The sequence below is a fragment of the Leucoraja erinacea genome, chromosome 1, assembly GCF_028641065.1.
Source record: "Leucoraja erinacea ecotype New England chromosome 1, Leri_hhj_1, whole genome shotgun sequence".
Classification (NCBI taxonomy): Eukaryota; Metazoa; Chordata; class Chondrichthyes; order Rajiformes; family Rajidae; genus Leucoraja; species Leucoraja erinaceus.
In genome coordinates, this window is record NC_073377.1 from 151,899,948 (window position 1) to 151,923,482 (window position 23,535).

The 23,535-nt window shown below is 41.9% G+C and overlaps 1 protein-coding gene across 6 annotated transcripts in view; it reads left to right on the forward strand.

Moving 5' to 3' along the window:
- rapgef2b (Rap guanine nucleotide exchange factor 2b) overlaps positions 1-23,535 on the forward strand; it is a 301,306-nt gene that overhangs the window by 216,273 nt on the left and 61,498 nt on the right. For all 6 annotated transcript variants that reach the window (XM_055645980.1, XM_055645960.1, XM_055645969.1 and 3 more), the window contains 7 exons: positions 9,066-9,224; positions 11,737-11,889; positions 11,988-12,152; positions 14,099-14,206; positions 14,777-14,980; positions 18,300-18,408; positions 21,793-22,036. In XM_055645980.1, the coding sequence (XP_055501955.1) occupies positions 9,066-9,224; positions 11,737-11,889; positions 11,988-12,152; positions 14,099-14,206; positions 14,777-14,980; positions 18,300-18,408; positions 21,793-22,036 (1,142 nt within the window). The remainder of the gene's footprint in view (positions 1-9,065; positions 9,225-11,736; positions 11,890-11,987; positions 12,153-14,098; positions 14,207-14,776; positions 14,981-18,299; positions 18,409-21,792; positions 22,037-23,535) is intronic.

A 23,535-nucleotide genomic window follows, 5' to 3' on the forward strand; every position in this document is an offset into this window, starting at 1 on the left:
TTTAAAAGATACCCGAACAAGTTCATGGATAGGAAAGATTCAGGGGAATATAGGCGTTTTTTGGTTGGCATAGGTGAGTTGTGACTAAGGGCCCGTTTCTGTGCTGTATAGCTCGATAGTTTCTCAGTGTATATTTAGCAGCAGAGAAGGATGAAGCTAAGAGTGGAGTGTCAGACATAGAAGAGGACAATAGCAGTACCAGAAAAGGGCTGAATAGAGAGTTAGAACAGGATAGGGCAAAGAGGAGGAACTGTAGAATTAGGGTGAGGCTTCGGCACCAGGCCAGATGATGATAATAGCAAAGTGCAAAGATTTTTTAAAGGGATGAAGTTGAGAGTGGAGGTTTAGAAGAGGTTGACATTTGGGCAAAGACGGATAGTGGGGGCAAGATGGAATGTCTGGAAAAGAGCAAACCAAAGCACAAGCATGATCGAGCAAAGTTGACAGAGGAATCTCAAGAGAGTGAATAAGACTGTTTGTGGACAATTGTCAAAAAATGATGAGAGCCACATGTAGAGTATTAAATAAAGAATGCCATGAACAGAGAATTAGAAGAGAGCTGAGGGCAGAGCACTGGAATGGATCAGTGCTAGAATGGGCTGAATGGAATATGGGTTGAAAAAGGATGAGGTAGAATGCAGACTGTCAACAAACGATAAGTTCACGAATGGAACAATGGAACTGTACAATGATGAAACTGCAAAGTTTAAAAAAGTTGAGACTTATTCTGCAAAGTTAGAATGTGATAATGCTGGTATTAGGATACTGGTAAGGACAAGACTGCCTATGACACTGAACCACTGGCTGCTCCTCAACAAGCTCAAAGGTATGAGAAAGGACTTCCACGACCAACTGATTAAACAGTTACTGGAAAACAGATGCTTCAATGTTGAGCTAAATGATAAAGGCAGCAGATGGAGGAAACAAAAGAATGGCGTACCTCAAGGCAGCGTCCTTTCTCAGGTGCTGTTCAATGTATACACTAATGATCAGGCAGAGTTCCCAGGGACGAGAAGCTTCATTTACGCTGACGACCTTGGCGCAGTTGACGCAGCCCAGAGCACTCACATAGATGAGGTAGAAGCTACCCTCTCATCAATCATCCTTAGACAACTTGACAAACTACAAGGACAACCAACTGAAGGCAAACCCTGCTAAGACCCAAGTTAGCCTGTTCCACCTTCGTAATCGCAAAGCTGAGAGGATGCTGCCCTTAACATGGAATGGTGTCCCTTTGACGACCATGTCTATCTTGGGGTCACTCTGGACCGAACCATCTCCTTCAAGCAACACATCGAAAGGGTGAAGGGCAAAGTGAGGACAAGGAACAGCCTCCTACGCAAGCTGGCAAACTTGTCGTGGGGTACCAATGCATCCATACTGTGCTCAACTGCCTTGCGCTGTGCTACTCTGTTGCAGAGTATGCTTGTCCTGTTTGGACAAGATCATCTCATGCAAGGAAAGTTGATGCAGCCCTTAATGACAGCTGCAGATGCATCACTGGCTGCCTAAAACCAATAGATGTGGATAGCTTGTGTGTCTTGGCCAGTATTGTTCCACCAGGAATCCGCAGAACAGTTGCCAGTAGAACTGAACGTAGTAGGCAAGTTGTGGACACCTCCCATTCCTGCCACTCCCATCACCCAGCCCCAAAGCAGCCGAAGTCGAGGAAGAGCTTCCTTCACACAGTCCAGCCACTGTCACAGTCTCGTCAAGCAACCAGACTAGCCTTGTAGCAAAATAAACGCAGTGAAAATCACTGATGCAATCCCAACCAAGGAACAGCTACCACCTGATCACACGTGTGATTGGAAGACCTGAAGTCCCTCAATAGGCTTTGCACGGGGATGGGCCGTTGCAAGACCAATATGAGCAAATGGGGCTATGCAGATGCGGCAGACACAGAATGTGAATGTGGAACATCTGTACAATCCATGCCACACCTACTAAGATGCCCACTTCTTGGTGAACAATGCTGCCTGGAAGATCTAGCGGTGGCAAACGAGAAGGCTGTCCACTGTGCAAGAGCCTGGCCAAACATTTGAAACATAGATGATGGACACGAAGGAAGTAAAATACAAAGTCAAATATGGAATGTTGGATAACAGTGAAATTAAGAGTAATAAGTGTAAAGGTAAAGTCCAGAGCAGACAGGAAAAAATGAGGCCAGGAATCAAGTATATAGACAATAGGTGCAGGAGTAGGCCATTTGGCCCTTTGAGCCAGTACTGCCATTCAATGTGATCATGGCTGATCATCCCCAATCAGTACCCCGTTCCTGGCTTCTCTCCAGATCCCCTGACTCCGCTATTGTTTAAAAGCCCTATCTAGCTCTCTCTTGAAAGCATCCAGAGAACCTGCCTCCACCGCCCTCTGAGGCAGAGAATTCCACAGACTCACCACTCTCTGTGAGAAAAAGTGTTTCCTCGTCTCTGTTTTAAATGGCTTACTCCTTATTCTTAAACTGTGGTCCCTGGTTCTGGACTCCCCCAACATTGGGAACATGTTTCCTGCCTCTAGCGTGTCCAAGCCCTTAACAATCTTATGTTTCAATGAGATGCCTTCTCATCCTTCTAAACTCCAGAGTGTACAAGCCCAGCTGCACCATTCTCTCAGCATATGACAGTCCCGCAATCTCGGGAATTAACCTTGTAAACCTACGCTGCACTCCCTCAATAGCAAGAATGTCCTTCCTCAAATTAGGGGACCAGAACTGCACACAATACACCAGGTGTGGTCTCACTAGGGCTCTGTACAACTGCAGAAGGACCTCTTTGCTCCTACATTCGATTCCTCTTGTTATAAAGGCCATTCGCTTTCTTCACTGCCTGCTGTACCTGCATGCTTACTTTCATAGACTGATGTACAAGGACCCTCAGATCCCGTTGTACTTCCCCTTTTCCCAACTTGACGCCATTTCGATGTTTTGTTACCAAAGTTGGATAACCTCACATTTATCCGCATTAAACTTCATCTGCCATGCATCTGCCCACTCCCCCAACCTGTCCAAGTAAAAAGGACAGGTTGGGTGAGAGATAGAAAAATTCATAGCCAGGAGTGGAGCATGGGGAAAGAATGAGGCTAAGTGTGTTCCTTTATTAAAGAACTCCACTACAAATAGAGTTTTTGAAAAATGCAAGGACTGAAGCAGAATATTAGTAAAGGAGTGAGCCAGGAAGTGACAGCAAGAAAGGACAATGTTGAGGGTGTGGTATGTTAGAAAACTGGGACTTATTCAAGGGTGTGAAAAAAAAAGAATTTGAAAAGAACAAGGTAGAGTGTGCCATGTAGAGAATGTCACTAGCCTGAATACAACATTTTGGACAATTGAGGAAGTGGCTATTTTAAGATCAGAATCTCAGACCAAGCTCAACACTATGGCATAAAGGATATCAGTGATTCCTATCTTCCTATATGGTTCTGAGATGAGGATTACTTGCAACAGGCATCTCCGGGCATTGGAAAAATGGCACCAATGCTGTTTCTGCAAAATCCAGAATCCAAAATGGCCAGAATGATAAGACAGCATTCTCTCCCAGAGAATCTGCAGCATTCAGGCTCTTTTTACACTCAGTGGCTTTGTTTGAGCAGGCCATATCTTTCACATGCTGACACAATGAAGACATTACCAGGGAAACTAAGGAAAAGATTCAAAGTTGTGTTGAAGCTTCCTTGAAATCCAACATTCCAACCAATTTGGATAATTTCTTGCCTGTGTTTGCTCACAATTGAAAAGGTACACTTGGGGTGGAATTGCAAATTCAAAAGTCCAGGTATTGTGAGCACTTGAGGCTCCTTCATAAGTAATTAAAGGAGCACATCACCTTCCAAACCATCTACCCGCCTGCCCTTCCGGCTGTCTGTCAAATAAAGTTCCTACATTGACTTCTTCAGCCACCTCAGAACCCACTGGATTGGAGTGGAAGCAACTCATCATCAATCCAGAGCAACTGCTCAAGAAAATGAGGAAACAATGAGTGGAATGCCTGGAAGTAGCATGGACCAGAGCATGTTGTTAGATAGGAATGGGAGAATATTTGAATAGAAGCTGAGGGCAGGAATTTTAACAAGATTGAGCCAAGAGTAAGGCAATTCAAGAAGGAGACCAAAATTGCAGCACTAGTGAATGATGGACGGAGTGCCAGAAAAATGCAGTGTCAGGAGTCGATTAACAATAAGGCACACAACATTAAAAAGCTTGAGGCCAGTGCAGGGAGTTGAGGATGAATCTAAACTCATGGAATTAGAAACGAACAGGGTCAGGAATGGAGAGTAAGTAAAATTAATGGCAAAATGTATTTTGAGAGTTAGTAAATGATGAGGCCACGATGGTGCAATTGGAAAAAGATTAGTGTAGGCATTAAAAGAAAAGATGAGACCTGTAAGTAAAGGACAAGGTCATTAAAACAGTGCTGGAAAAAGCCGCAGAGCAGATAGTCGACAAAGAATGAGACCGAGTGGATGACAATAGAAAATATAGAATCTTTGAGTGGAGAGTTAAAAAAGGAGGAAACCAAAAGTGGAATGTTCGTAAGTTACAACACTGAGAGTACAAGGTCACTAACTGGTTTATAGATAAACAGAAGCCAATGGATGTGAGCAACATTGAAAAAACTACTGAGTAGCATTTCATAAACGCATTGTATTTAGAACTGAAAGTCAAATTATCATATATAGATTGGAAAAATAGATTTAAAAGTTAAAATAGTGTAATAAATTTGCCCCTTACTCCTGCTCTACCACACTATAAGACAGTAGTCAATCATTCTTTGGCTTCAGCACCACTTTCCAGCCCAATCACCATAACCCTTGACAAGAGGATGCAAGAAAATAGAAACAGGAATAGGCTGTGATAGCAGATCTATGATGGCCTCATCCCTTCTCCTGTGCCTTCTCCACACCCCTCCATTCCTCAACCGATGAAATATTTATCTACCACTTTAAATACTTCTAATGATCCAACTTCCAGCACCTACTGGGACAGGAAATTTCAGATATTCACACATGATTATCTGAAGAAATGTCTGTGTACCTCAGTTTTCATTGACTGACCTGTTATCTTCTTGTTAGGTCCCTTTGTTTAAGACTCTTCCACCCATGAAAGTATCCAAACATCTGCCCTGTCCAACCTTTGCAGGATCGCATTTGTTTGAAATAACCTCACCATTTAAATTCCAAGCTGTACACGCCCAAACTATTATATCTCCCTCGGTAGATCAACCCTGTCCAACCTTTGCAGGATCGCATTTGTTTGAAATAACCTCACCATTTAAATTCCAAGCTGTACACGCCCAAACTATTATATCTCCCTCGGTAGATCAACCCTCTCATTCCAGGAGTTGGCCTGGCAAATCGCCTTTGTACTGCCTCCAAAGTTACTATTTGTTTTTTTGTTTGGGAGAACAAGACTCTGTGTCTTATTCCATATGAGCTTGTACAATTGCAGCAAATCTCCTTTTTTTTAAATTCCAACCCTTTGCAATGAAGGCCAGAATGCCCTGTGGTTTCTTAACTACTTGTAGCATCTGCCTGCTGTCTTTTTGTGAGTCATATAATAGAGCATCTAGATTCCAGTATACTTCACTCACTTTCAGTCTCTTTCCGTTTGGATAATAATCTTTTGATTTTTTATACCAAAGCGCACGACCTCACATTTCCGCACATTACACTCTGTTTACGTATTTGGCCCACACCATCAATGTATCTATACCACATTGCAGAATCACAATACCCTTTGATCTATTTTTGACAATTTTGTAAACCTTACATACAGTTCCTTCCTCTAAATTATTAATGTAAATAGTGAACAATTGCAGACCAAGAACTGATCCCTGTGGTTCTTCACCGGTTACCCCCTTCCAGTCTGAAAAGCACCAATTCCTTTTCAACTTTATTTTCTATGAGACAGGCAGTTTGCAATCCATTCTAACATGCTTCCACCAATACCATAGGGTTCTAATTTATCCACCGGCCTCTTATGTGGGACTTTTTCAGATGCCTTTTGGAAATCTCAATACACTACGACATAGATTATTCTCAATTGGCTCTCCCTCTTACTTCCGCAAATAATTTGTGTGAATTTGACGAGTATGATTTATCTTACTTAATTCCCCTGCAGACTAAAAGTATTTTGATTTTCAGCATGTTCCATTTCTTGGGATAAAGAAATCCCAAGAATTTATAAGCCTATGTGAGACAAAATTGTACCTTGTTATGGTTCTAAATAGATTAGTATGGGTCCAAACAGTGTTTCTCATCAGACAGCCCTTTTTTCATCCCTACAATGAATGCAATAAATCTTTTTCAAGCTGCTTTTAATACTAGTTTAAACTTCTGAATCTTCTTAAATGAAACCCTTAACTCTGACGAGAGGGCTTCACTTCTATGTTGAGAACATTCAAGACAGGAATTGGTACGGTTTTTGAAGGCAAAAGAATCGGTGTACATAGAGAGTGTGATGGGAGACCAAGATCAAATAAGAATATTAACAATAATGTAACTAAATAGTGGAACAGGCTTGAAGGACTTGAAAGAGTTACCCATTATTTCCCATGTTTTTATAAATCAACACACTTCCCTTCCACATCAAGCATTTTTATATCACTTGGAGATGGTGCTGTCTATAGAGAGGATGCCAAAACAAGCTGGTATGTGTGTGGATTCCAGCTGGAGGCTCAGTTGAGGATTCCAACCACAAGCTGCAATCTCAACTCCATCAAGCGGATGCCAGGCGTCTGTGGAGGAGCCTGACTACCATCAAGGTGAAATCAGGGGCGATTTCTGTTACACATTTCTACTATATAAGCTCAATGTCTTTTATTCCCATTTGAGCTGGTAAACAAAGTTTTACCGAGGCAGGTCTCCCCATTCCCTGCTGGCTCTGTCCCATGCACCTCGTTGGCTGAAATCAGATCTGCATTCACAAGGGTAAACTCTCAGAAAGTGGCATGACCAGATTGGGTTCCTGGACGTACTCTGAAACCGTGCGCCTATCTTCGCTGTCTTCACTGATATCATCAAACTTTCAATTCAACGGCCTTCCTGATCTGATCATCATTCCAATCCCTAAGAACAATAAAGTGACATGTTTCAATGACTACCAACCAGTAGCTCTAACATCAGCCGTAGTTAAATGCTTTGAAAGATTCGTAATGGCCCATGTCTGAAAAGGACTTCTGCACAATCTAGATCCCTTGCAATTTGCATTCAGGAAAAATGGGTCTACAGAGGACATCATCTCTCTTGCATTTCATTCAGTTCTGGGCCACCTAAATAATGTCGGGATACTATACATTGACTGCCGCTCTACTCTCAACACCATAATATTGAATAAGCTCATTCCTAAATTTCTGGACCATGGCTTTGAGGTCCCCATCTGCAACTGGCTTGTGGACTCCCTGATTGCTAGACCTCAGTTAGAATTGAGTCATAACATTTCGTCCACCCTGACCCTCGACACTAGTTCCCCTCAGGGTTGTGTGTGCTCAGTCCCCTGCTCTACTCCTTGTACAGCCATGATTTTGTAGTCATATACAATGCCAACGCAATCTTAAATTTGCTGATGATATCACTGTTCTCAGCTGGATCAACAACAATGAGATGAAGTATACGAAACAGACTGAGAACCTTGCATCATGGTATTAGGACAACAAACAAGCTCTTAATGTCAGCAAGATAAAAGAGTTGATTATTGAAGCAAATGGGTGAACACTCCCTATCCTCATCAAAGGAGCTACGATAAAGGTGGTCAACAGTTTCAAGTTGTGTGGTATCATCAGCAACTCAAACCAGTCCCTTCACACTGATGTGATCGAGAAAGTGCATCAATGTATTTAGTTTAAGCATCTGAGAAGTTTTGGCATGTCTCCTACAGGTGCGCTATAGAAAGTATTCTGACGGGATGCCAACCTGATGAAGCTGCAATATAGTTCTGCATGCACAATAAACAGCATGAAATGGACAGAGCCAAACAATTGTATAACCATCTGTCCTCTGTCCATGGGCTTTTAATAATTGGCAATTAAGTAATTTAGGGGGGAAATAGGCTTTTTGGTGATGGCAGAGTCCAGCTTTTAAGTGCCAAACTCGACTGAAGCCTGGGCAGCCACTTTTGGCTTGAATGTTGAGTGGATGATCCAAACCCAGTTCCCTGCTGAGGTCCCTTTAATCACAAAGCCATTTTTCAGCTAATTTAGTGTAATTTCATAAAGTGGTTGCAAGCACTCGATGCAGTAAAAGCTGTGTGAATAGACAAACATCTAAACTATACCAATGACTTGTACTCGCTAACCTGCTGCATCTCTAGCCAGGTAGTTTCTGGATGCAGAATTGACTGTCTTTAACATCAAGTCCCTGGCATATCTGTACCATACCAGGCAACATCCTCGTAAATCTCTTCTACATTCTCTATTACTATCACATCATTTTTTGCATTGCGATAACTAGAACTACACACAATATTCCAAATGTGGCTTAATCAATGTTTTGTACACCTGTAACATGATCAACACCAGCAAACCCACCCTCATATATTTTGGCCAGCCTTAATGCAATCCATCTGGCATGAACAGATCACCAGAACCGATCCCAAGAATCGTAAGTCATCCTTCTGGTACTTTTTCTTCAGCCATGTATTTATATGCACAATCCTCCCGTTTCAGTTTTGAGTGAGGCATGACACTGATGGAAACCAGGAAATTACTAAAAAAATGAAAACCTACTCCCAAACTACTTACAATTTGCACGTTGTTTTTCCATGTAGCACAGGATGACCATTTTATGGAATTGCAAACTCACTTATTAGAAGAAGAAAAAATAAAATCCAGCAACCTGGCCAAGTCAATATTTACCACGGTCTGTCCTCTGTTGATTAACTAATTTTCTTTATTAATTATAAAATAGCAGTTCCACCCTGTTTCACAGAATTCCCCTACTCAGCAGATTCCTGTCCATTGCAGCACTAGAAACATCCCACTGAGTATGTATTTTGAATTCGCAAAAGTAGGATTTTTGCTTGCAGAAAATTGCAGTATGGAAGGATATTTGATGTTCTATTCTTTTTCTAGCTTGATTCATGGTCAGTAATTTTAAATGGTTCAGTTGAGGTTACATACCCTGATGGAAGGCTGGAAATCCTGTGCATGGGCAACAGCTTTGGTGTCTCTCCTACTCTGGAGAAAGAATACATGAAGGGAGTAATGAAAACAAAGGCTGATGACTGCCAGGTAATTATGTTTATATTTGGCCTGAATATGCCTGAAACTATTAATCAAAATTTCCACGGGACTTTTATGTTACGTGTCCGAGATACAAGAAAAATGTTGAATGAACGATATTTAACATTAACATGCTTAGAATTACATCAAAGATATTATTTCACAGTTTGTTACACAGATTTGCTAACTACGTTAAAGACTAGAAAAGACTAGGAAATAAAAAAGAGACAAAGATTCTGAAGAAGGGTCCAGACCGAAACGTCACCTATCCATGTTCTCCAGAGATGTTGCCAAACCTGCTGAGTTTACTCCAGCCTTTTGAGTCTTTTTTGTAAACCAGCAGCTGCAGTTACTTGTTTCAATTGTCAAAGAGTAGGAAATGGGTTGTGTCAAGCACTCTGGTGTCAATGTATTAAGCCACAGCATATGTAAATAACAGGTTGAGGAAGGCAATGTTTGTCACATTTGTTTCTGTTTTATTATTTGCTTTTATGTGATACATTGAATTTAGTATTAACTAGACTAAGTGCGGACCCGTTGGGTCTGCTCCCCCAAAGCAAGATTCCACCACTTACCCGTTCCCCCAACACAAGCCGTTCTCCCAACACAATATTGCACCACTCACGGTAGAGAGTGCGAGGGAGAGAGAGGGAGTGGTGTTGAGAGGGTGGGGGTGAGGGTAGGGAATGGGTAGCGAGGCCTCCCACCCCCTCCCCACCCCATCTCCCTCGACCCCCCCCTATCTCCTTCCTCCACACCCCCCCCCCCCAATCTCCCCCTCTACCACCCCACTCCCCGCCCCATTTCCCTCATCCTCCTCTTCCATTCCCTGCCCCAGCACCTACCCAGGTGGTAGAGCAGCCCCAGGGCCTGGAACTCGGCCTGGTTCTCGTACTTGGCCCGGCCCTGGCTGTAGACTCCAGCCGTCAGCCACCACCTGGGTTCCAGTCCAGGCCCCAACTTCATCTCCGGGCTCGTCCCTGACCCCGGACCCAGGCTCGTCCTTGGTTCCAGCGGGCGGTTTCTTTGTCGGCCCCGGTCACAGCCCCATCCCAAGCCCTGGGCTCGGCCCTCACTCCAGCTCCAGCACCAGGCTCAGCTCCAGCCCAGGCCCAGTCACCGGGTACGGCCCGCCACCAGGTGTTGGGCGCCGGCAGCCGTCACCACTCTTCATTCACCTCGAGTGCTGGAGTGCCCCTCCATCCTGGAATGTCCCGTCCTGCCTTGCGAGTGCATTGTGACGTCACTCCAAAATGGGTGAGTTTTTGGGGCTCAATGTTTAATAACTTCAGAAATATAGATGAGAATGCGACGGGAAGATGTTTATCACCACGATGGGAAAAATGTGAGTAGGATGTTAGAAAATGGAAGTCTGTGACCTAGCTTTTGGAAGAAGATAGGAAAGCCAGATTGACACAGACACGTCAAGGGCACAGGAAGGGCACATAGGAACTTTTAGTATTATAGATATAGCTCAGAATCAGTCATGCAGGACAGAGACTGGTCTTTCATCAAATGAAGTCTCTGCTGACCATTAAACATCCATTTATTCAAATGTCATGCCATTTTATCTTCCCCATTTTCTCTTCAACTCTTTGTGTTGCACCACCATTTCACAAACTTTCAGACAATTTACAGTGACCAGTTAACCAATTGACTCAAAAACCTTTGTAATGTGGGAAGCAACCCACATGGTAACAGGGAGAATGTACAAACTCCACATGGACAGTGCCAGGTCATAAGGAATAGGAGTAGAATTAGGCCATTTGGCCCATCGTCTACTCCGCCATTCAATCATGGCTGATCTATCTCTCCCTACAAAAACCCCATTCTCCTGCCTTCTCCCCATAACATCTGACACCATACTAATCAGGAACAAATCCATCTCACTAGAGTTGTGAGATGGCAGTTTTACCAAATTGTTACCATGTTGCATTATTTAAACATAATTGAAAATCATTTTATTTGATTAATTTTAATAATTTTAATTTTAATAATTATATACATGTAGGATCGTTTAATGTTCTAACATTAAATCTAAAAAATGTTTCCTCTTTATTCAGCCAGTCCTGGCATGTTTAATTTATGAACATTGTCTTTTAAATCATATCCATCACGATAGTTCTTGGTTTGTGCAAGAAGACAAAAACATCTTTGCTTGCTTCAGTAATATGTTCAAGAAATATAGAGCCTATGTATTTTAGAGCATTACGTTAAGAAAAGGTTTATAATGCTAAAATATTATAGTAATGAATTATGCATATTAATAAAATCAGGAACTTTCTTGTATTATTCCAGAAGAAAATTTGCTTTTTTTTTGTCGCACTTTGAGAAAAGTTATTTTCCTGTGTTACAGTAAGAATGTTAAAGTCAAATCTGAGAATAATACTTTGTGAGATTTTGAGGTATAGGAGGTGATAATAGGAAGCAGCTATGAAATGTTGCGTGGAGTGAATCAAATCAGATCTGGTAGTAATAAAACTAACACTAACACTGAATTATTTTCTATATTCCTTTGCAGTTTGTATGCATTGCTCAACAAGACTATTGTAGAATACTCAATCAGGTGGAAAAGAATATGCAGAAAGTAGAGGAAGAGGGAGAAATTGTCATGGTGAAAGAACATCGGGAGTTGGATCGCACTGGAACCAGGAAAGGGCATATAGTCATTAAGGTAAGCAGGAATTTTAAACACAGATTTCATCAAAACGTATTGCTGTTTTCTTTATATGAAAATGCATTCTTGTAATTTGTTCTGCTCTATTATACTAGGGAACCCCTGAACGGTTAACAATGCACCTGGTGGAAGAACACTCAGTGGTGGACCCAACATATATAGAAGATTTTCTTTTAACCTACAGAACGTTCTTATCAAGCCCAATGGAAATTGGGAAGAAATTGCTGGAATGGTTTAATGACCCAAGTCTCAGGGACAAGGTGAGTCAAAACAAAAGAATGAAGAGCTTGATATCTGAGATGATAATAATTAAATACTCGACAGTTAACATTTTAACCATCTACATCTTTCTCTTCACCAACTGTTAATGTGTTAAGAATCCAATTACTGCCTTTTGTGAAATTCACTATCGACCCGTGTAAATTTGAATTCTATTGATAGTACACCTTGGAAAGTTATTTGGCAGGGAAGAAATCTAAAATGATTGGAATGAGTGATTAATGGAAAATGACGTCCGGCCCACTGGGTCCACACCGACTATTGATCACTGTTCCCACTAGTTCTATCTTATCCTCCCGCACTAGGGGCAATTTACAAAGGGCAGTTAACTTACCATCCTGCACGTCTTTTTGGGATGTGGAAAGAAACTGGAGAACGTGGAAGAAACCTATGTGGTCACAGGGAGAAAGTGTAAACCCTATACAGACAACAACAAAGTCAGGATCTGACCTAGGTCTCCAGTGCTGGGAGGCAGTAGCTCTACTAGCTCCACCACAGTGCCGCACAATTTCTTATTAGTTCTTATATTTATTTCATTGCAACTTTTCCCCTCTATATGTTTAGATTAGTCTCATCCTGGGCACTATTGGCTTTTTTAAGTTAGTTACCATTAACGTGGCACTCATTTTCAGGATCTACACAAATCTATTCTAAGCAGCTAATATGTTTCTTACACTACTGTAAATATTGTAGTGCTATTATTATCGGTTTATTTCATCTGCTATTATACTACAAATCTTTCCATTGTTATCATGAAAATTGTTTAACCAAAAAAAAGGATATTTAAACATATTTCACAAATAATATGAAGTGGGGTACGAATCTGAAGTGGGGTGATCGATCGGGTGGTGCCGCAAGTGGCAGCCTCGCCAGCAGAGTTGTCAGTCATTTTGTCTTTTTGTATTTTTAGTATGTCTAAATGTATGTGTTAATGTTTCTCGGTATGTTTTTATGTGGGGGTTGGTGGGGGGGAATAAGGCAAAACCGTTTCCAGTCACTTACCTCGACGGAGATGCGACTTTTCTCCTAGTCGCATTTTCGCCTCCCTCGAGGCCTAATAATTTAGATTGGTGCGGCCTTTCCCGGAGTCTGGCCCAGAGCTTCAGCAGCAGGCGCGGTGCGGACTTCCATCGCAGAGCCAGAAGAAAGGCTCCGACCGCTGGCCTGCTGACTTTAAGATTGTGAAGCAGCGGACTGCGGAGTTTCTAGCCGCGGGCGTGGCATGAACTTACCATCCCGGAGCCAAGGATCCCTTGCCGGGATCACCAGAGAAGAGCTCCGACCGCTGGCCTGCCTGTGACCTAGAACATCGAATAGCCGCAGTCTCCGTTAAGAAAGTGGCCGATTCGGGCACTCCAACCGTCGAGTGTGTTCCATCCGTCCCGAGGTCGGAGCTTCCGTCCTGACGATAGGGCCTGTACATCAGGCCGTCCGTAGCAGCGTCTACTGAGGGTCAAGGCCCCAAACACGGGTGAACAAAGGGAGAAAGACTGACTGAACTTTGTTGCCTTCACTGTGATCACTGTGGTGGATGTTTATGTTAAGTTCTATCATGTATGGTGGGCTTTTAATTGTATGGCTGCATGGTAACTCAAATATCACTGCACCGTAATTGGTGCATGTGACAATAAATGTGAACTTGAACTTGAATGTTCATGATCCCCAGTAGTTGTACTTCTTGTAATTTAAAGTTAACACAACAATCATTATACTGCATAAATGACTGTTTATTCTGCCAACCATCTGCTGATATACATTAAATTGCAGCTTTCATCTAAAATGTAAAATAAAAGATTTGAGTAAACAACTAAATTGAGGCAATGAATCCTCATGTAAGTTTTTAAATTTCTAAACGGGAATTATCAGCATGTGTTGTGCACGTTAAATCTTTAATAATGCAAATTAAACTTTTCTGAATACTTTCTAGGTTACACGGGTAGTATTATTGTGGGTAAACAATCACTTCAATGATTTTGAAGGAAATTCTGCAATGACCACATTTCTTGAGGAATTTGAAAACAATTTGGAACGGGAGGTGAGTTATTCCACTTTGAGGTTTTCATTATATCTTGGTGTATGTGAAGATAGTAAGCCAGTACCAATCAATACAAAACATTGTCAATAACTAGAATTTGAAAGAAGGGGCAGTCATCTTATAATAGAATATAAGCATCTGAGAAGGATTGACAGAGCAAATGTTGAGAGCTTGTTTTCTTTGGGTTACGTTTTTTTTAATTGTTTTCTTCTTAATTTTCATTTTTATTGTGAAAATCTCAAATAAGACTCAAATCAGGAGATGTATCTTTCCTACAACTTTTTTTACCCTATAATATTGTGCATGTTCAGCTGTTGTGTGTATATATATATATGTATATATATATATATATTATATGTATATATGTATATATGTATATGTATATATATATTGAATAAATAGATTTAAGGATTAGGGAATAAAGTGGTCTTGAACTACTGGACCAGCCAGAATATTGAATGCTGAGGCAAACTTGAGAGATTTATATGGTCTGCAACCTCTCTTGTCTTGTGTTCATCTCAGCAAAAGTTAAAATTTATGTTGTTAACAATATATTTTTGTGCTGTGCAGAAAATGGGCGGTCACCTCAGGCTTTTGAACATTGCTTGTGCAGCTAAGGCTAAGCGCCGACTCGTAACTTTAATGAAGTCATCACGTGAATCCCCCTTGCCATTTATCCTGTTGGGAGGCACTGAGAAAGGTTTTGGGATCTTCATTGATAGTGTAGAACCTGGAAGCAAAGCTACTGAGGCTGGATTGAAACGTGGTGATCAGGTATGCTTTTTATTTTAACAATTTATTCATTGAAAAAAACATATGTCTACTTAAGTATTAAATATATTTACGCGTTTGTATCACGTCCGCAGCAGAACTTCACAGTTTAATTTTGCCCATTCAACAGTTTCTCAAATTTTATGAGCTAGCGCTCTTTGAAAATCGCAATTATATATTCCGTTAATGAACCACCTTTGCTGGAATATGCATCATTGGATTAAAATACATTTTTGACTGCCTGATTTTTATAGTTTTATCCAGGCATAATTTTGAGGCCTTCAGTATTTTGATAACTGCAAAGAAGAGATTTGAAAAATGTCATAATTTTTCATCCTTTTCTCAAGTTACAATTGATCGTACTGTTTAATAATGTTTTTCCAATGTGTACTAAATTGAAAACAAGGTGATGGTGTGGTAAACTGATCAGCTCATGAGATAGTGACAATATCTTACTGTAACCATATAATAATGACAGCACGGAAACAGGCCGTCTCGGCCCTTCTAGTCCGTGCCAAACACTTACTCTCACCTAGTCCCATCTACCTGCACTCAGACCATAACCCTCCATTCCTTTCCCGTCCATATACCTATCCAATTTATTTTTAAATGATAAAATCGAACCTGCCTCCACCACTTCCACTGAAAGCTCATTCCACACAGCTACCACTCTCTGAGTAAAGAAGTTCCCCCTCCTGTTACCCCTAAACTTTTGTCCCTTAATTCTCAAATCATGTCCTCTTGTTTGAATCTTCCCTACCCTCAATAGAAAAAACGTATCCACGTCAACTCTGTCTTATTAAATTGTATCAACTAAATTTAATGCGTTTATATTCTGTGCCCTGGCTGATGAAAGCAAATATTTTTCTGTGCCTTCTTAACCACCTTACCTGTGTTGCATCGTTTAGGTATCCTTGGGCTTCTATGGGGGGAAGATCCCTCTGCCTCCTCCATGTTTTTCCAGGTCACAATTCCCAACATTTTCCCGGAGACGCGCCCGGGACTCAGCATACATTGCATCTTTTTCGCTGGAAAGCTACTAGCTCCAGCTGGCGCGGCGTCCACAGCCCGGGATTCCCAAAATGCATATCCTCTCACTTATCGGGTTTTAATTCCATGCACTATTCCTCTACCCATTTTACCAACTTGCCAATATCCTGCAGCTACCATTGTTCTTCTTTTCCATAACGCCACCACCAATGTTCTTGTCATCTGCAAACTTACAAATCAAATCTACTGCATCACATCCAAATTGTTAATGTTTAAACAAACAGTAGGAATCCCAACTCCAGTTGCTGTGACATCACTAATCCTGTTTCAATGACAAAAAATAATACATCCAAAGTTGACCATGATCGTCTGCTTCCCATTACTGAGGTCATTTTGGATTCAGTGAAACAAGGAACTGCAGATACCGGTTTACCAAAAAAAAGGTCTGGAGTCACTCAGCCTGTCTAAAGAAGGGTCCCAACCCAAAACGTCACTCATCCATGTACACCAGAGATGCTGCCTTACCGACTGAGTTACTCCAGCACTTTGTGTTTTTAAATTTTTTATTCAATTTACCAACTTACCCCGGCTTCCATGTACTCAACCCTTTTTGGACTAATCACCCATATTTTACTGAAGTCTGTGTAAATTGCATCAACCACATTTGTCCTCATCAATACAAATTCCGTCAGTTTGATCATGCAGGTTTTCCCGCTGCTCATCTGTGATTAAACCCTGCTTTTCCAAATGTAGATTAACCATGCCCCTCAGATTATTATTTTTTTGCGGTATCTCGTCTATATCTAAAGTTAGACTGATCTCCTGGCTGGCCTTCTTGAATAAAAGTACCACGTGTTTGCTGTCCTCCAGCTATCTGCACCTTGCTTGTGACTAGCAAAGATCTAAACATCGCATCATAGTCTGAGGAATCTCTTCCTTTTGCCTACCATACAAAATGAAATACATTGCTTGAGATCCTGGGGATTCATCCACCGTTATACTCGCTGAGGAATCTTATGTATCTTTTTATGGTTTTAGCTTGTCATAGAATTTCACTGTCTTCCTTCCAGAATTCAACTACAATGTCTACCACATTTAAGAACTCACCTACATCCTGTGGTTTCACACACACATTGCCCATTTGGTCCAAAGTGGGCCATTCTCCATCCGTCTTGCTTTTAATATAAATAGATATAAATGTATGGAATATAAATAATAATTATAATTTTATCAATATACGTATAAAACTCTGATCTTGGATGTGGATGCATTTGTGTATTTGTGTGTGTATGTGTATTTGTGTGTTTTTCTGTGATTCACATCTCCTCGAAAACAGGACGCACTAACGGTGACATTTTAACATATTCCGATAGAGATTTACCTCATGATCTCGAACATCGCCTCATCTGAAATTTTGAATAATTATTTCCCGAATTTTTAATTAAAATTGTTCACAAACTTGAGATTTTTTAATCTCTAATCTCAGAACTGGCAGAATTAATACAAATTCTTAAATAATTAGTCCTTGTTTCTTCCACTGCACTTGGAATAGAAACTGAACATTTTGTGGTGGTTTTATGTACTGTTTGTGACAGTGCATATGTTTTAAAAGAAACTTGCAAATGGAACCGTTGCAATCATGAAGTGATCTCACAAGCTCAATATATTTTGTGTGATAAGCAGCAATAAAACCGAAAAGCACTGCAAGTAATTTAAGCATCATGTTTTCAGAAACAATTGAAGTATTATGAAGAAAGTATGCCACTGAGCTACCATCTGGTATACTTATCACCTTTTACTAACATTTTCAATAATCAGCTGTTTTAGTTCCCTTGCTGTAACAGTTACAATAAGCTGCATCTGTGAAGCTGTTCATTACATTGCATAATTAGCTTGCAAAATGACTTGTCTATGATAAAATTCTAGTTGGATTCAGCTGTTTTAACCAATTTGAAAGCTGATCTTTTTACAGTTACAGTCTCAAAATCATTAAAGGTTGTAACTCCAATGTTAACTTGTATGATAGGAAGGAACAACAGATGCTGCTTTAAACCGAAGATAGGCACAAAATGATGGAGTAACTCAGTGGGGCAGGCAGCATCTCTGGAGAGAAGGAATGTGTGGCGATTCGGGTCGAGGCCCTTCTTCTCGACCTGAAACATCCCCCGTTGCTTCTCACCAGAGATGCTGCCTGTCCCGCTGAGTTACTCTAGCATTTTGTGTCTATCTTCGGTTTAAAGCAGCATCTGCAGTTCTTTCCTACACATTAACTTGTGTGATGCTTTTTTGAGATTGAAGAAAATTTAAATGGAAGTTGCATTTTGTTTTTCAGGTAATGGAAGTTAATGGACAAAACTTTGAGAATATTCAGCTACCTAAAGCCTTGGAAATTCTTAGGAACAACACTCATTTGTCTATCACTGTGAAAACAAACTTGTTTGGTAGGTTTTTTTTTAATACAGCTGAAATCCCATACATATAATTTGTGGTGTCTATTTTATTGTCTTTTTTAAAGGCCATGAAAGATAAAGGAATAATTGAATTAATTAAGCTTAAAAAATATGTTATGGCTTTGTGTCGCGATGGGCTTCATCCTATTGTTGTAAAAGAGGTGGCTGGTGAAATGGTTGACACATTCACCATAACCTTTTAAAGTCCCTCAGATTCTGGGAAGACACCATTAGATTGGAAAGCTTTTTGAAGAGATGATCAAGAAAATTAATGAGGGCAGTGTGGTGGACATTGCCTTACATGGACTAAGCAAGGCCTTTGACAAGGTACCACCTGGTCAGCTGATCTGAAGGTTAGATCACATGGAATCCAGGGCAAGCTTGCCAAATGGATACAAAATTGGCTTGAATATTGGGGACAGAGGATGTTTTTAAGACTGGAGGTCTGCAACAAGTGGTGAGCGGCAGTGACATTGGTGCTGGGTCCACTCGTTAGTTACATTAACAATTTGCATGCCAATCTAGGTAACAAGGTTTGTAAATTTGCAGATTATACTACAATTAGTCGAATAGTGAACAGTAAAGATGTTTAACTAAGATTACAAAGGGATCTTGATCAACTGGACCAATGGGCAAAGGATTGGCAGATGGACTTCGAGGCTTTTGACAAGGTCCTGAATTGTAGGCTAGTCTGCATTGTACCTTAATTGGTACATGTGACAATAAATGTGAACTTGAACTTGAGCTATATTGTATGGAGTCCAAGGTGATCAAGCCAAATGAATTCAAACTTGTCTTGGAGAAAGAAGTCAAAGGGTTGTTATGGAGGGCTGTTTTTTTCTGATTGGAGGCCAGTGACTAGTAGAGTGCCACGGATCAGAGCTTGATTTGCTGCTGTTTGTTATATATTAACTATTTGGATGCCAATATAGTTATCCGATGATAACTATCGATGATGATGATATAACGATAATTCGGCAATATAATGATCTGTTCTGTAGTCATGCCTACTATGTTCTGGTGTGCTAAAGCAAAGCAAGAATTTCATTGTCCTATCAGGGACACATGACAATAAACTCTCTTGAATATTGAATCTTAACATTGTGTGTCAATATGGAGTTGACACCAAAATAGGTGGTGTTGTGCACAGTGGGGAAGGTTATGTAGGCTGGGACTTTATCTTTGGAGCATGGGGGGGGGGGGGGGGGGGGGGGGGGGGGGCTGAGGGGTGATCTTGTAGAGATGTACAAGATCATGAAGGGCACAGATAAAGTGAATGTTCACAGTCCATTTCCCGGGTTAGAGCAAGTGGGCATCGTGAGAGCGGAGAGATTTAAGAGGGGCGTCAGAGGCAACATTTTCATTCTGATGGTGGTTTGTCCCTGGAATAACCTGCTGAAGGAAGTTATAGTATTGTATACAATTAAAAGACATTTTGACAGCCATATGGATAGGAAAGCTTTATTGGGATGTGGGTAAATGCAGGCAAATGGGACTGGCCCAATTAGCCATCTTGGTCGAAGTGAATAAGGTGGGCTGAAGGGCCTGTTCCCATACTGTATAAATCTTAGAGCCTGAAACAATGAAGAAATGGCAAAATATTCACAGAATGAAAGTGTATGCTTCATAGGAAGACTTCCAGGTATCCATTTTTTGTATGTGCCCGAAAGTAAGTTGGAGGCAAGTTGCTGCCATGTATGTTGTAGACGGTGGACATGGCAGCTACAATGGGGCAGTGGTGGAGGGAGTGTGTGATGAATACAGGGTGACAGACAACTTTGTCCCAAAGGGAGCCATGTTTCTTTAGACTTCTTGAATCTGCACTTGGCCAGGTAAATGGAGGATATTCTATGGCCCTCCAGATTCTTTGCCTGCTGCTGGTTGAAGGAGTTTGGTGAGTGAGAAGTGGAGTCATTCATCTGAGGATAGGAGGTCTTAGATTTGCTTTCATAGCCAGAGATGTGTGTAGTTAACGTTTGGGTCTGTGTTGACCCCATGATATTGACGATATGGAATCCAATAGTGGGTATGACATTGAATGTTATGAGGTGGTGGGTTGGGTATCTTTTGATGCTTGTTAGTTGGGTGGCATAATTATCCCTTGCTATTCAACAGCTTGAGCTTGGTTGTTGTCCTTGTGTTGCTGTATGGATGGCCCAGCCATGGACACCTTTGTTAACTGAGGAATTTTCGTCATTGTAGAAAGATAATGCATACTATGGGGGGAGGGGGAAACTACCTTTCAGGGTCCCTACCTGGTCGGAGAGGCAGCTTTTCTCCGGGCTGCAGCTTTGACCCGTCCTCGCGGCCTACCAGCGGGCCTGGAGCGGCGTTTCCTGTCGGGGACCGCCCAGAACCTTGGCTTCGGCGGCGGCACAGCGCTGGAGCGCTATCGCGGAGCGGGCGATGCCTTGCCCGGGTCGCCGCGCTGGAGCTCCGGTGAGCTGAAGATCGCTGAGGAAAACATCGCGGAGCTGCGGGACTGTGGAGCGACCAGCTGCGGGCGGCGGCGCTGACTTTACACCGGGAGCCTGGGATCTCTAGATGAGATCGCCAGTTGTGGAGCTCCAACCGGCGCGGCCTTGTTGGCTTCGGAAGCCGCGGCCTCCAGTACGGAAGCGGCCATTCCAGGGTTCCCAAGCCGCTGAGAGGACTCTCCCGACGCCGGAGCAACATCACCCGGCGAGAACGGCCTGGAACATCGGGCCTCCGTAGAGGCAACTGTGGAGGCCTCAATAGGCCCGACTATGGGTGAACTGGGGTTGGGGAATGGACTTTGTGCCTGCCCTCATAATGGGAACCACTGTGGGGGAATGTTCTTTATGTTTAAAACTCTTATTAATGTTATGTCTGTATTCCTTCTTTATGTGCTGCAAAATGGCAAGAAGCATTTCACTTCACTACAACTAGTTGTATGTGAATGTGACCAATAAAATACCTTTGATTCATATGATGTTATTAAATACGGTAAGGTAGGCCATTCATATTAAGTGTATCAAGCCAGATAAATTGAACTTTAAGAGAGTTAGATATAGCTCTTAGGGCTAATGGAATCAAGAGATATGGGGAGAAAACACTGATTTTGGATGATCAGCCATGATCATATTGAATGATGGTGTTGGCTTGAGGGGCCGAATGGCCTACTCCTGCACCTATTTTCTATATTTCTTCGTGCAGAGGTGTACATGATATGTGCATAGTTGTCTGTATAGTTTATATAGACGGTCACATTGTGTCTTAAATTAGGTAATTGTATGGAACTTCCCATTAAGTTTATATTTTGGTCAAAGCCACTTTTGTTCCAAAATCAAAAAAATGTTCAGTAATCATTTTTCAGAGTCCTTTGACTGATTTATGTTTATGCTTCTTGCACAGTATTTAAAGAACTTCTATCCAGACTTGCAGAAGAAAAGAGAAATGGTGCTCCACACTTACCAAAAATAGGTGACAAAAAAGGCAGCCGCTATTCCATCCCAGACCTAGCTGTCGATGTTGAACAGGTGATTGGATTAGATAAAGCAAACAAGAAATCCAAGGGAAATACAGTGGCAGGACGGAACAAACTGAAGAAAATTCTGGACAAGACACGAATCAGCATCCTTCCACAAAAACCTTACAAGTAAGTGGGTGCATTTTGCTGAGAAATTTATGGAAATTCGACGATTGATGAATATTTTTGTAAGTGCTGTGTGATTTGCAATTGGTTGAGGCAACATTTTGCAAGAATTAATAATTCCTGAATAAATAATGTATTTGGCAAATGAGCAGGTCATTAATGTTGAGTTGATTTAGTGAATATTTTAACATCGATTTTCCAACAATATGTTGAATGGTGATGAAAGAGTCCATATGCCAAGTATGCTGATTTTCCTCTCTTTCCCATTCTTATTATATATCTATCTATCTATCTTCTATCTATATCTTCTATCTATCTATCTATCTATATAAAACTTTCGTCCCGTCCGACCGCCTGCCGTCCGGCGCCCTTCCTGCCTTTCGATTCGTTCCCGCCGTGCGATGTCACAATGCCCGATGCTCGCAGACGTCCAATCGCGATGCCCGACGCTCGCAGACGTCCAATCGGAATGGATCCATTTGCATGTACGGCTTCCGGCCGCGTTTCTTCCTTTGATTCCCTGCAACTCCGAAACCAGACGCAGAATCGCCGACATCTTTTCCATTTCGGTAGAGATTTCACTTTTCTTTCAAAGTATCCGCTCCTCATTACATTTTGTCGTGTTTAAGTACACGTTTTTAATCAAATCCTTCACCCCCCCCCCCCCCCCCACCAAAATATTTCAAAAATAAACTGGCTTCTCGCCCATAGAAGCAGCCCCAGCCCCAGCCCCTGGTGAACGTTCCATTGTGTGATGTCACAATGCCCAATGCTCACAGATGTCCAATCGGAATGGAATCATTTACATATGCCTTTGCAGGAGCCCCAGCCCCTGGTGAACATTCCATCGTGTGATGTCACAATGCCCAATGCTCAAATACATTGTTGCCATAGAGGGAGTACAGAGAAGGTTCACCAGACTGATTCCTGGAATGTCAGGACTTTCAAATGAAGAAAGACTGGATAGACTCGCCTTGTACTCGCTAGATTTTAGAAGATTGAGGAGGTATCTTATAGAAACGTATAAAATTCTTAAGGGGTTGGACAGGCTAGATGCAGGAAGATTGTTCCGGATGTTGGGGAAGACCAGACCAAGGGGTCACAGTTTAAGGATAAGGGGGAAATCCTTTAGGACAGAGATGAGAAAAACATTTTTCACACAGAGAGTGGTGAATCTCTGGAATTCTCTGCCACAGAAGGTAGTTGAGGTCAGTTCATTGGCTATATTTAAGAGGGAGTTAGATGTGGCCCTTGTGGCTAAAGGGATCAGGGGGTATGGAGAGAAGGCAGGTACAGGATACTGAGTTGGATGATCAGCCATGATCATATTGAATGGTGGTGCAGGCTAGAAGGGCCGAATGGCCTACTCCTGCACTTAATTTATATGTTTCCCTCTCCTCACCCCTCTCCCTCCCTCTCTCCCCCCCCCTCCCTCGCCCCCTCCCTCCCTCCCTCTCCCCCCCCCCGCCTCCCTCTCTCTCCCCCTCCCTCTCCCCCACCCC